The sequence below is a fragment of the Nesoenas mayeri genome, assembly GCF_963082525.1.
Source record: "Nesoenas mayeri genome assembly, chromosome: 24".
Lineage (NCBI taxonomy): Eukaryota > Metazoa > Chordata > Aves > Columbiformes > Columbidae > Nesoenas > Nesoenas mayeri.
The window spans coordinates 5,255,702-5,269,798 of record NC_137546.1 but is presented as its reverse complement, the minus strand read 5'-3'; the positions used below and the strand labels follow the sequence as shown (position 1 = coordinate 5,269,798).

The window sequence follows — 14,097 nt, the reverse complement described above, 5'->3', positions numbered from 1 at the left end:
GTGAGATTTCCCCACTCACCCAGCTCCGGGTGGTTTGCATTAGCACCCGCGCAGCCCGGGGTGCCGGGGGACGGCGTTTGGGCTCCGGCCAAGCGGCACCGGCCTCGCTCCAGCCTCTCTAACGACGTCCCTAACGCGGGGACATGGCGGGGTTTGATCTGGCAATTAGCCGCAGCCGGGCCGCTAACGGGAAGCAGATGGAGCTGCGTGTTATCAGAGGGGAAAATCTGCCACCTCCTCTGGGCTCAGCATCCCGCCCGCTCCCGGCATTCGGGATGCAGGAGCGGGGTGGGATCCCCGCCAGGGATGCTCCAGACCTGTTGCATGTCTCTATTGGGATGGTGCGGAGCCCCCGCTCCCTCCCCAGGCCCTTTCCCCATCCCTCCCATTTATTTTCCCCATCCCAGTGTCGGGCAGAGCGGTCCCAGCACATCCCAGTGGTCAGGGGAGTGTTCAGGGGTCCGATGTTCAAGCCCCCGCTGCTCCCAAACACCTCCCGAAGCCTTCAGCAGCCGAGTGTTTCAATAGCATTAGGGCACTGATTTAAAGTCACAAAAAGCCATGAAATTCAGAGTTAAGGCTAAAAAATCCACTTGACGCTCCGGCCTTAAGTCGTAAAGGCGTGAGCTGAAGGCAGCGGGTGCGAGGGGGTGCGAGGCAGAGACTTAATTAGATTGAAATGAGCGGATGGGCCACCCCAGCAAGACTCGGGGGGGGTTGTCCCAGGCTGGTGGCAGGAGGTGACCTGGACAGGGCTGTGGTCCCACCCGGGTGATCTTGGGGGGTTCAGACACCATCCTTGACACTGGGGTGGGAACTGGGAGGTTTTTGGAGCTGAGCTGGGCTCCTACGCGGTGCATAGCACAAGGATGTGTTGTAGTAACCAGGATTATATTGAATTAAGCACCTACTGATAGTTTCTGCCTGTTTATTCCCATGCATGGGGATTGTCTTAGTTTTAGCAGAAAATACAAAGCTGGGGTGTTTGTATTTTATTGTATTTTGGTTTATTGTATTGTATTGTATCATATTTTACCTCTGGGATGCGCATGTGGTAAGAGGTGCAGCCAAAAGGCTGATTTTTGGGGATCTCTGCAGTGTATTTCAGCAGATGCAGAGCTGTGGCAGCCCAGGTGTCCTGGTTTATCTGGTTAATATGAGAGCAAACAGGTGCTTTTTTGATTATATATATTTTTAATATATAATCAATATAGACAAGGGTGGGTGCAGCAGCACCTGCAGTTGGGTCCCAACACCAACCAGAGCTGCACCCGCTGTTCTGGGGCAGGCGCAGCAGTTTTGGGGGGGTCCTCGGTGTTCCCATCTTACCACATCAAGTGCACTAAGGGTGCCGAACGCACACTCGGTGGAGCTCTCTATTTGGAGAAATAATTCATAAAAGAACACCTAGTTTTTTCACAATTTGTTTTATTGCAGGATTTCTCAGTTAAATCAGGATTCACAGGTATTCATGAACTTGTCCATGACCTGCATGTTAAATACCAGCCCAGGATCAATACTTAATGTGTGTTACAACAGCATTACAGGGTTATCTGCAAATCCTGCTGATTGAACAGTTATTAATTGGGAGTGTTACAAATGTAGATGTTTCCAAATTAGAACCGATCCTGGGAGGATTTTGTGTTTCAGATCCTTTTCCTGTTTGGATTCCAGGCCGGGCGCGTGAGGACGCGCTGGCGGAGCCTCCGCAGGCCACAGAGGTCAGAACTCATTCAACTCATTTAACTCATTTAACTGGGCAGCTTGCAGAGCACAAGGCTGCTCAGAGCATGATGGGCTGGGAAATGCATCTTGCTCTAATTATTGCAGAATTGCTGTCCCAGGAGCTTCTGCTAACACTTGTTATTTTGGGGGGAGTGAGGGACGCTGCAGCCACCTAAGCATGTGCAGAAACGTCCCTATTATTGAAACATCTCTTAAATTAAATGTTTTCATCTCCTTCAAGTAGACATACAAGGATGGGAGTGGTGGAAGCAGCTGAAAACCAGCAGGAAGGCAGCCTGACCAGTAAGGAAACTGGGACCAAGTGGGGTGTTGCTGCTCCCCCTGCACAATGGCCGAGCGCACCCCGGGGCCGTCCGCAGGGCACAGTGCAGGTAATCCTGGCTGTTGGCTTCGTGGGGGCAAAATAATGCGCTTAAACTGAGTTTTAAGTGATACCACACTCGCAGCCGCCCTCTCCTGGCACAAAGCGCCTTCCGCCAAGTTCTCTTCCTACATAAAAACCCTTTGGGTGTGTGGGAGGTTTTGCTCTCGTTCAGGAACGGGGAGAAAATACGTCTTAGGGCTTCAACCATTTTGATCTCAGGTTTAAAATAAGCTTGGCTTTCCCCATGTCCCAGGAAGGCTGGAACAGGAAACGGAACTTGCAGGGATTGCTGCTGGTGCAGCTCAGGCACTGCCGCCGTGAAACAATCTTGGGGATGAAGAGAAGAGAGAGAAAAGAAGGACTTTGCTTTTTACAGGTGAGATGTACCCATCTCCTGCTTTAATTCCAGTGTTCTCAGCCGCGTTCAGAGAGAACCGCGTTGGATGGTCCAGGATGGACAAAACAGGAGGAAAGAGAAACCCAGGTCCAGGTAACACACCCACCCCCCCATTCATTAACGAAGCATGCTCATAAAACCACAAACACTTTGTTAAATGATTAACTCAAAAAAAGGAATAATTTTATTTTTCTTTAAAAATAAAACCTAAGCTCGTCAGGTTAAAGATCAGTAGTTTTAAGTGCTTTATTTGCAGGCTGTAGCTGCGAAGCCACCATGTGCGTTGAGGATGAGCGGCATAGGCGTCACTGCATGTACCTGTAGCACCAGTGTCACTGCATGTGCACATAGCGCAGGTGTCACTGCATGGACGTGCAGCACGGGTGTCAGTGCATGTACACACAGCGCAGGTGTCACTGCATGGACGTGCAGCACGGGTGTCAGTGCATGTACGCACAGCGCAGGTGTCGCTACACGTACGCGTAGCGCGGGTGTCACTGCATGTACGCGTAGCGCCAGTCGGTCAGCGGCACGTGCGTCTCTTTGATGGCCTGGGGCGACGTCCAGCGCAGGATGTAGTGGGGACCCCCAGGTTTGTCGTTAGTACCTATGCCAAAGGAGAAAAGAAACAGCGGTGAGCACGAGATGGAGGACGAGGGACTGGCCCGGACGCGGCTCAGAGCAGGTGACAAATACGGTTCACTTCAAAAACCATTCGCTTGTTGACTGAGGGGGGAGTGAACCAAAGGAACTCAGAATAGTTGAATGGACTGGGAGTGTCTATCTGTTCTCGGCCGCACAGATCTGCGCAGTGTCCGCGATCCTTGCGCCTCTTGAGAAAGCGGCAATAGCACATCAGTGTTGCTGCGGAACGCCTGGTGACGGGACATCCTGAGAGCCCGGACAACTTAGGAAAGTACATATAATAGTATATATATATGTATATATATCTACACACACACACACATATATATGTATATATATGATATATATATATATATATGTGCATATATATGTGTGGGTATATATATCTACACACACACATATATGTATATATATGATATATATATATATGTGCATATATATGTGTGGGTATATATATACACACACACACATATATGTATATATATGATATATATGTGTGCATATATATGTGTGGGTATATATACACACACACACACATATATGTATATATATGATATATATGTGTGCATATATATGTGTGGGTATATATATACACACACACACATATATGTATATATATGATATATATGTGTGCATATATATGTGTGGGTATATATATACACACACACACATATATGTATATATATGATATATATGTGTGCATATATATGTGTGTGTATATATATACACACACACATATATATGTATATATATGATATATATATGTGCATATATGTGTGTGTGTATATATATACACACACATATATACGTATATATATACACACATATATGCACATATACATATGTATATCTCATACATATATATATCTCTCATACATATATATACATATGTGTATATATCTCATACATATACACATATATGTATATATACACACACATGTATACATACAGTACATATCTATACATATAGTATGTATACATGTATATATGTCTATGTGTATATATACACATAGACATATCATCATACATACATATAAAATATTCATATAAATGTGTATGTATATACAAATACATAATACTATATACACACGTGTGTATATATACAGATATAATACATATATATATGTGTCTGTATCTACATATATATATGTATATATACTTACATATAATAAGTATATATTATGTACAATATATGTAATCACATGTGATGTAGGAGAAAAATAATCTTCCACCAATTTAGAAGGAAAAATATTAATAGGAGCGCATTAAATATACTTTTATTCCAATAAAAATAAACAGACTTTACAAAGACACGTGTAACATCGTTATTACTTGGCAACACTCTGACAGCTCTAAAGATCGCAAAGAATTGTGCCTAAAGATTTTATAAACCCCTTTCTACCTCTTGCAAAGCTGCTTTCCCTCCCTCATTATATTGTAATATTATAATAATACTTCATGTATTACGGTTCTGTGTCAGCGCTAACGTGGGAATTATTTTAGGCTTCACTATTCTAGCTTGAAATAGCACAGAACACTTCAGTTACCACTGCAATCTTGTGTTATTTACTAAGTTATCTTTTTATATTTGAAGTGTTTTTCTCCCAACCGCTCTCCAGACATGGGCTGACCAGCTGCAATGGCTCATGGAGATGAGCTGGACTTGGCAGCGTTGGTTTAACACTTGGACTTGACCCTAAATGTCACTTCCACACAAGCCAACGCTGCTCCCTTGACTGGCAGGAGGGGTTGGGTTGTTCTCACCTGAGACGCGGGAGCCGCCAAACGGCTGCTGAGCCACCACGGCGCCCGTCGACTTGTCGTTGATGTAGAAGTTCCCGGCCGCGTTGCGCAGGCGGCTCCGGGCCTGGGCGATGATGGTCCTGCGCGGGGACAGCACCGGCGCTGAGCACCACACAACAGCTCCCGCCCGCCCGTACCGTCCAAAATGACGCAAAAATACCCTTCTGTATAGAACTTAAGGATGGTCCCTTTTTGAGGTCACTCTGTTCTAAGCCCTCCTCCCGCTCCCATATGCTCCAGACGATGCCTTTGGGGTAATTTCTCATCGAAAAACCCCACTTTAGATCCATCCCCTCGCTCCTCAGCAGAAGGAGGGCTAAAGGCAGGGTAAGCTTTGTGGGAAAGGCTTTATTTTCCCCCTCCCCACGCAGCGCGGGGCTGTGGAGAGAAGTGAGCGCGACGGCTCAGCCCAGAAGGGGAAAAAGCATCTTCTCCTTCCCGAGATGCGGCGATTTTGGCACTTACTTCTCCTGGGCGAAGATTGCCCCCGTGAGGCCGTAGGGCGACGTGGTGTCGATGAGATCCAGCACCTCCTGGTACCGCTTCTCCGGGTAGACGTAAACCGTGAGGATGGGGCCAAAAATCTCCTGTATGGTAAAAAAATATATAGAGCACTTAGTGGGGAAAGCCCTAAAAATAACCAGTGGGTGTTTCAGCACCTGATTAATCTAAAACTGTGATGCAAAAAGAAAACCAGCACCAATTTTTTTTGGTACAGCTCCATTCTAGGTGCGCAGGAGATGCCTCAGGATGGGGATTTTTGTCCCTTTTCCCGGCCCCTCCTGCTCTCACCTCTTTCATGATGGGATCCTGCGGGTCTTTGCTCTCCACGATGCAGGGATCGACGAAATACCCGACGCTGTCGTCGCAGCCGCCTCCCGCCAGGATGGTGAGGTTGGGCGACTTCTTAGCGTGCTCCAGCCATCTCCTGACCCGTGCAAAAGACTGGGAGAAAAGGAAATCATAATTGAAAAAGAAGTGTGGATTTGGGCTCTAAAAGGAGTTCTGGGCAATCCCTTTCAGGGCTACGCTGCTCTTCCAGTTTAGAGAGGGGTGGGCAGAGCTGGAAAAAGTCCCAGACACTCTGAATCTTATGTCTGAGATAGTTTTTCTGCAAAATAACCTGTTTTTCAAGAGGGGCAGTGACTGAGGCATGCAATGCTCCAGGAGGGTGCCAAAGAGGGCTGATCTTCACCTCTAATCCACCTCTGATAGTCATACTTTGCTATGAGGATCATCAGCTCTAACTCAGCTCTGATATTCCTACTTTGCTATAAGCAATAAAAACCCATTTAACTTAACACTTACTAAGCCAGGTGGTGTTACCTTCTTGGCCTGGGAGAGGCGAACTCACCTTGTCATCAATCACCGCCGAGAAAAACGTCCCAAAGTCCTGGGCGGGCTGTGGGAAGCCAAAAAGGAGACAATATAAGTACACACTATGCCAAAAAAGCGAACTCTGAAATTAGGAGGAGCTTAAATTCCCGAAATTACATTTCCACCCCTGGTTCCAAACGCAACTCGGCTCGAGCTCCCCCCTTTTCAATTAGTCTGCGGTATTCAGTGACTCACACAATCCTTCCTGCAGACGCTGGCTACAAGTTAATTTCTAATCACTAAAAAAAAAGATGAAGCGGGAGGGGGGACCCACGGAGGGGCGGCGGTGGGGAGAACCAGTGGATAAAAAGCTCGGTTCAATAGGAATTAGTAGCCAGTTACCGCAGTCTCTAATCCCATCAACCACCCGCTGAGCCGCAAAGCCCTTCAGCAGCCCGGCAGCTCCGCTCACGTCTCCCACTTTGATCTTCCCGTGCTCCTCCAGCAGCTTCTCTTTGATCTGGGGCCACAGCGAGTCCGGGGCGTAGAGACGAGAGCAAGCCGAGCATTTTTGGCCGCCGTACTCGAAGGCCGAGCGCAGGGTCCCGTTCACTACGCTGGACACGTCGGCTGAGCTGTGCACCAGGTGGAAATTCTTCCCACCGCACTCTTGGTGTTGGAGAAAGGGAGAAAGAAAGAGGGGAATGAGGAGTTGTCAGGGCTGCGCCGCCTCCGAAAAGCAGAAACTATGGCCAGGTCCCTCGCAAGGGGCTCAGGCAGCCCGGTCTGTGTTTTTTGGGGAACAGGGACAGTGCCACAATCCCGGGAGCACAACCCACGTGTAGATGAGGTTCTTAAAGAGCTTAGCGCCAGTGTTGGGTTAGCAGTTGGACTTGAGGCTCTTTTGCAACCAAAATGAGTCTATTCATACAATTCTAACCATGGAGCTGGAGCAGATGTACAAAACTGATGGGAAAAGGACCGACCCGAGTTCCCAAACTTAGTGTGGAGGCTCCGCAACCCCAGAGCATCATCACCTCCCGCCCAAGTGCCAGTTCCCCACCATAAAAGCCCATCCCATACTGGAGAGGACACAATTTACTGTGTCATTTGCTCTCTGCTCACAAGGAGAGGAGTCCTGGCCACCATTTCAGCTTCTCCCCAAGGAAGGGAGAAACTAACCCACCCCCCAAAAAAGGTGCAAGACACAGCGGTTACCTCCGGCCAGGCGTGGGAAATTGCGGTAGTGATCCAGGTTTTGGGATACCTGCTTCCAGAGCCGCTTGAAAGTCCTGGAAGAGAAAGGAGGAGCTGCTGTGTCTTTGCACAGAGGTGGCACTTGGTTTAAAGGCACATCGGGGTGATGCGACGTGCTGCAGGGGACCCCAGCAAACCCCTGCGTCCCTCCCCAAAACAAGGGATGCCCTGCAAGCAGAAAAGGAGACGCTGACAATGAAACCATAGGTATTAAGGCAATGGCACTACACAACAGTTTTAAAATAAGCAGCTGTTGCAGTGAAGACACAGGAGCGAGCATCCAGCAGAAGTTTCTGTTCTTTCGCCCCTTCCTTTCGGTCCTTACTGTGACAAACCCCTTGGCTGGAAAACAATAAAAATGCTAATAACCTCCCAGCAGGAGGCACAGCCACTAATACTAATTTATGAGCTTCCCACCGCTAAAGCACGATGCTCATCCGACCATGTCCACGGTCGGTGGAGCGGGGTCCCCAGGTTTAATGGCCCGTTACGGGCTGCCGGGGCCCTCAGCGTCGCTAACGCGCCCCGATGAGCAGGTTTGCACATCTCGGTGGGGCTGGCGTCGCTCTGCGGTTACTGGAGCCAAACTGCAGCATCCCTGGGAGACAGGGCACTGTCACACGCAGCTTCAGCTACTCTCTGTGCCTTGAGTTTAGCAACAGAAACACCTTGCCATTAAACCCGCTCTGTGCAGCAAAATAATATGGTTAGACATTTTTTCAATTAGTTTTAAACCCTACTTTAACATCATCGGGTGAGGATAGCCGGTTGTTTGCCTGCTGCCCTACTCAACGCTGTCCTACATAATCAAAGGACCCGCAGATGAGCACTCGGCATCATCCCAGCCAGCGGTTCCTCGCTATCGTTCCCCCAAATCGCTCCCCTCCCCAACGTACAGGGCGCTGCCGGTGAAATTGAGGCCGCAGAAGTGCTCGGAGCTGGTGACGGTGTCTCCGAAGACGGGCCCGTCCGCCGGCACGAACTGCACGACGTTGGGAGGGAGCCCGGCTTCCAGCAGGACCTTGTAGACGGCGTAGTTGGAGAGCACGGCGGTGTCGCTGGGCTTCCACAGGACCACGTTTCCCTGCGGGAGAGGAGAAAGTCAGCACAGGAGAAAAGGCTTAAGCCCGCACACGGCTGTGCAAGGCTTAAATGCTCCGGCAAAAGCCTGGCCCGCAGTGGATGGGACCTGAGCAATGGCACCTTTGGGTGATTCACACCTGCCCCAGCATTGGTTTTGAAAAGGGCTGTGATGGGCCTGGCCAGCGAAAGCACAAATTCATAGAATCATAGAGTTATTTTGGTTGGAAAAAATCTTTAGGATTATCAAGTCCAACTGTTCTGTCCCTGCCCCATGTCCTGAGAGCCTCATGTCCGTCTGTCCAACCCTCCAGGGATGGTGACTCCAGCACTGCCCTGGGCAGCCTGTTCCAATGCCCCACAGCCCTTTGGGGAAGAAATTGTTCCCACATCCAACCTCAACCTCCCCTGGCGCAACTTGAGGCCGTTTCCTCTGCTCCTGGCGCTTGTTCCTGGGGAGCAGAGCCCGACCCCCCTGGCTCCAAGCTCCTTTCAGGCAGGTCAGAGATCAGAAGGTCTCCCCTCAGCTCCTGGTCTCCCCTTTCACACCCCGGGTCGCTGTGCCAGACTCACACTCCCCATTACCAGGGACACAGTTTTCGCTTCCCTAAGAGGAGCCGCAAAACACACACCTGGTTTACATCTCAGGAAATGGGACGTCACCGCTAAGAAACGTGCTTACGACAACCGCGAGTCCCGTCACCCGCTGCCACCGGGTCTGCGCACAACCCAGCGGGTATTTGTACCAGCCAAAGCACTGACATAAAACCTCCGGCCCGGATTAATCGTGCACAAGCAAACAGCACAACTGGCTGGAAAACACAGGGCCCGAGCGCTGCTGGAGGCTCCCAGCCCTTTGGCTCTGTGCCACCGGCCTCCTCTTGTTTTTTTCCCCCCTCAGTGCAACAATAAATTAATTAATCCCTGCCCAAATTCATCAGATTATTACAGCCCCTCCTCAAAACCCACCCTGCAAAGGCAGGTGCTCCCTGTGCTCGATGGGCAAACATACAGAAATGCTGTTTACCAATCCTTGGAATGGATCCTTGGATCTCGTCTCCCATTTCAATGCCAGGGCCACAACCTGCTCTCTGCAACCATCACCCTAACGTACCCGATGCACCCAAAAAGTGTCCTCCAAGGGGAACCTGAGCACTTACAAACCAACTGCACTTTTGGGGCACAACAGCACCCTGAAGTCTCGTTCACAGAGCAAGCGCCATGCAGAGAAACAAAACCCCGCTCTATTCACATCTCCCTGCAGCACCTTCACCTTCTCTTGACTTAAAACTCAGCCTAGAAGCAAAAAGACGCCTTTATTCTGAACAATAACCCCCCCAAGAGCAGGTGTGGGCAGTTCTGCCTTTTTCAACGACTCCCCACCCCGCCTGTCCATCAGTGAACAGGTCTAAAATCCAGCCACTAGAACGCCTTCTTGTAATTAAAGACAGCTGTGCCTAATTGCAAGGCAGCTGATTGAAGGATGAGCAGAAGCAGGAGCCCAGGTGTGACCTATTGAACAGCACCAGAGTACCAAGAGGGCTGAATTTGCTCCTTGGGGATGCCAAACCGGGCAAACCGCAGCCTTGGGGAGAGTGGATCCCCCTTCCCAGCTTTTCTGCAGCCTGTCCTCCCCATCCCTGGCTTTCCCAAACCACCGCGACACTCACCATCAACGCCGGAGCTCCGGCCAGGTTGCCACCGATCGCTGTGAAGTTGAAGGGCGAGACGGCCGCCACGAAACCCTGTGGGTGGGAGAGGAAAGGGACGGGTGGGTGTCCGCAAAAACAGGGAGTTTGGGGCAAAAAAAGGGAGTGTGAGAAGCGGCGGGCAGCCCCTGACCTCCAGCCCCCGGTACACCATGCTGTTGGTGCTGACGTCCACGCTGATAGGCTGGTTGTTCTCCAGCTCCAGCGCATACTTGGCATTGAATCGGAAGAAGTCGATCAGCTCGCCAGCAGCATCGATTTCTGCCTGGATGACTGTTTTACCCTGCGGGGAGAGGTCGCGTCAAATGAAGGCACTAACATGTCAAATAAAAGCACTAAACAGAGGGCTTTTGGGGGATGCAGCAATGTGAGGTGCAGCACGGTGCATGCGGTGGACCATGTTTTGAGCCCACATCCCACCACGGCTCCTTGGCACCGAGCGGAGACAAACGCAGCTTGTGCTTGTGCCAGGGGACATCGCGTCCACCCCTGCAGAGCCTCCCCTCTACCATTTTGCAAGGAAAAGCCCTGATAATTGCAGCCCATTTCTGCTCCTGTTCAGTTCAATGACTCAAACCCAAAATAATCCCTCGGCAGCTCTTCCTGCTGAGCTTCCCCAGCTCCTGGTTCCCCAAATTCCCTCCCATTCACCCCAAATGTCAACCCTGCATCCCCCTTACCTGCCCAACCATGGTTTTGGCCAGCACCTCCGCTCGCCTGGGGCCGCTCAGCATGTCGGCTGCTTTCAGGAAGATCTGGGCTCGGTCCTGGACAGGTTTCAGGTCCCATTCTTTCCTGGCCGCCAAGGCAGCGTTAATGGCTTTGTTAATGAGCTCCTGCCGAAGAAAAGGGGAAAGGAACAAGGAGGAACTCATCACATCATCGTCACATCACCATCCAGCTCCAGGCACAAACCACAGGACCTGTTTTCCCGTCACAATCCCAAATTTGCACCTCCTGGTACCAATTTATTCCGAGATCCCCAGAAGAGCCAACAGTGGCCTCTGGAGCCTCCCTGGTCAGAATCTGAGCAGCCATTTGTGCTTCATGCAGATTTCTCACCAGCAATCTCAAAGGACATCGCACTGCAATGTCTGCAACCCTGCGAGATACAGCCTGGCGAAATGCTGCCACTACCCCCCAAAACAAACAGACAATAAAAAAGGAAGAGGAAAGCAGCTGGGTGTACTCACCTTGTCAGCATAGCAGTACTTGGCCACCTTGTGCGCATGGTTAAATGGCTGAAAAGAGAAGAAAAGCCTCTGTAGTCATGGGTCTGACAGAGCTCCCTCCTCCTGGGTACATCCTCCTGTTCTGTTTCCACTTGTTAAATAAGAGTTTTCCCCCCAAACTCACCGACAGCTGGTACCGCACCGTCGGTGTCCACACCTCTTCGCCCCCGATCACGCAGGGGATGGCTTCTGTCTTGCCCTTCAGGTCAGCGAGCGCCTGAGAGAGAGGATGAGGAGGAAAAGAGCATTATGGTGGGAGCTGCACATACAGACTCTGCCAGCCACCCCCCTCCATCCATCCATCCATCAATCCATCCATCCTCCCGCACAAAGGGACACCTGGGGACAGGCGTCCTTCTGTCTCCTGCTCACGGAGTGTCCGTGGGCTGGAGGGATGGGGACAGGAGGGACAACCCCAACTGTTCCCAAAGGGAAGGAGCTGTGGCCCAGGAGAGTGCGTGGGGCTGCTGTGCAGCACCAGAAGTACAAACTAGGACCCTAACCGCCCCCCCCCAAATCCCGATCCCCCGCAGCGGTACCTTCTGAAGTGCTGCTCGCTCGGGGCTCCCCGGCTTAAACTCAAGGATGGGCTCGTTGGTCACCTCGATGGCCGCGTGGTGCTGCCACCGCCACCTGCGAGAGAGACAGACACTGAAACTCTCCTCGTTTTCCTCCTTCTCTCCACACCCCAGCTCCAATAACGTGTTTTATTGTTTGACGTTGCGCTCCTTGGCCAAACCAGCTACGCAAGCCCAGGCACAACACCATGATATCTGTCATCCCACCCATCGGGGGATGATGGTGGAGCCAAGAACCAAGCCTGGACACGGCTCCCATCCAGCTCTCCCTTCTCTTTGCTCTAGAAAAGCTGCTCGAAAAGGACTTTTTAAGGGACTATGCACAAAGCAAGCTCCGAATTGATCTGGTTTGCTCCCCTGGCGAAGTCCATGGCCTGGCACAGTCCAGTGAGCAGCCGGACCTTGGCCAGCTCGGGTTGTGCATTTCCAAACCCCGCTCCAGCATTAAATTGCCCATCTCAGCAATTTTGCCCACCCACCCCCCCCCCCCCCAAAAAAAAAGGGGCAAAAAGGGAAAAAAAAGTGCAAAGAAGTGGAGAAAGAACAGTGGGTGGAAGCAAAGAAGGTGCTCGGTAAGAAATATGGGAGGGCTGGGGCAGCAAAAGCGAACAAAGGCAACGCAAAGGGACCCCCCGGGCTCACTTTGGGAACACAGCAGGAACGGGGGTTCGGTGGGTCTGGGGTGTGTGTCCCCGGGGAAGGGGAGCGCAGGGGGGCAGGAGGAGCGGACGGGGGGCACAAGGATCCCGCACTCACCCGCGGCCGCGCAGCCCCCGCAGCGCCCGCCACATCCCGGCCCCGCCGCGCTCCGCGTCCAACGGCCGCTCCCAAACACGGGGGGGAGATTAAGACAAGAACATAAAATAAATTAATAAAAAAATAGAGAGGGAAGCGGGTTGCTCCCGGAGCCACCCCACACTCGTGCACTCTCTGCGGGGCGTGTCCTCCTCCCCTCCCGTGGGGCGGGAATGGAGTGGCCTCGCCTGTCCCTCCCCCACCCCCCCCGTCCTGCCGCCGCGGTGGTTGCGCCCGGCCAACGGCGCGGCCGCGCGCTGCCGCACGTGGGAAGGGGCGGGGCGCTGGAATGAGCTAAAAATAATTAACCCCCCCCTAGTAATTAATCGCAAAGCGAAGCGCCCACCCACCCGAAGGAGGCGGCTCCGGCGGCGGCTCCGGCATCGGCGGCGGCTCCGGGATCGAACCTGCGAGGGGAGAAAGAGAAACACGAGCTGAGGCGGCTGCTGCGGTTCCCCTTAGCAACTAACAATTAGCAATATAGGAGGATTTTAGCCCAAAACGGTGCCTGGCCCGGGCAGAGGCTGCTTTGCGATTGGTTATTTTTATTTGCAGAAAGGATATCGGCACTTTAAGAGTTGCAGTTGAAAGACACAAATTTTTAAGGGGGGGTTTGGGGTATTTTGGGAGCCCAAATCACCTGCCAAGCCACAAGGAAGGTTCCCCCAACCCAAGCTCCAACGGCACAAGCAGTTTTTGCTTTAAAGGTGTTTTCCAACCCAAGAATTAACGCACACAGAGCCATTAACCAGGAGTTTGGTATTTATTTTATATATTTTTTTTTTGTTTCCTTGTAACCAGAAAAGGACAATGACCCGTTTTCATCACCAGCTCCCGCTCCCCCCTTTGCGGGATGGGGTCCCGATGGGCCGAGCGCCGAAGGATGAACCGCTCCGGAGGGATAGCGAGGCCGAGGATGGACAGACGGACGGACGGGAGCCCGGAGCGCTGCGTGAGGAGCAGACCTGGAAGGGGCGGGGGGGGTTTGGTTTTGGCACTAAAAAAAGGAAAATGGAGATAATCTGGTGGAAGTGCGAACGGTTCTGGCTCGCGCTGCGGGTGGTTCTCGGTGCCCCGGCTACAGGGGATTAAATTCCATCCCCAAAAATACATGTACCCTTTGGTCTGCTTGCAAATTCCAGCCACAGAGAAACAGCAATTTACATCTCGACTC

General features: G+C 51.5%; 1 protein-coding gene across 1 annotated transcript; it reads right to left on the bottom strand.

Annotated features, from left to right (window-relative positions):
• Positions 1 to 2,902: 2,902 nt before the first annotated feature.
• On the bottom strand, positions 2,903 to 12,919 carry ALDH4A1 (aldehyde dehydrogenase 4 family member A1; the record flags this gene model as incomplete). Its single annotated transcript, XM_080358742.1, has 15 exons — positions 2,903 to 3,114; positions 4,917 to 5,035; positions 5,421 to 5,542; positions 5,748 to 5,900; positions 6,310 to 6,357; positions 6,745 to 6,941; positions 7,491 to 7,564; positions 8,426 to 8,613; positions 10,280 to 10,354; positions 10,452 to 10,601; positions 10,999 to 11,154; positions 11,512 to 11,559; positions 11,675 to 11,767; positions 12,090 to 12,183; positions 12,885 to 12,919. 15 exons carry the CDS (start codon positions 12,917 to 12,919, stop codon positions 3,002 to 3,004), a joined length of 1,665 nt encoding a protein of 554 aa, XP_080214868.1. The 3' UTR covers positions 2,903 to 3,001.
• Between the last annotated feature and the right edge of the window lie 1,178 nt (positions 12,920 to 14,097).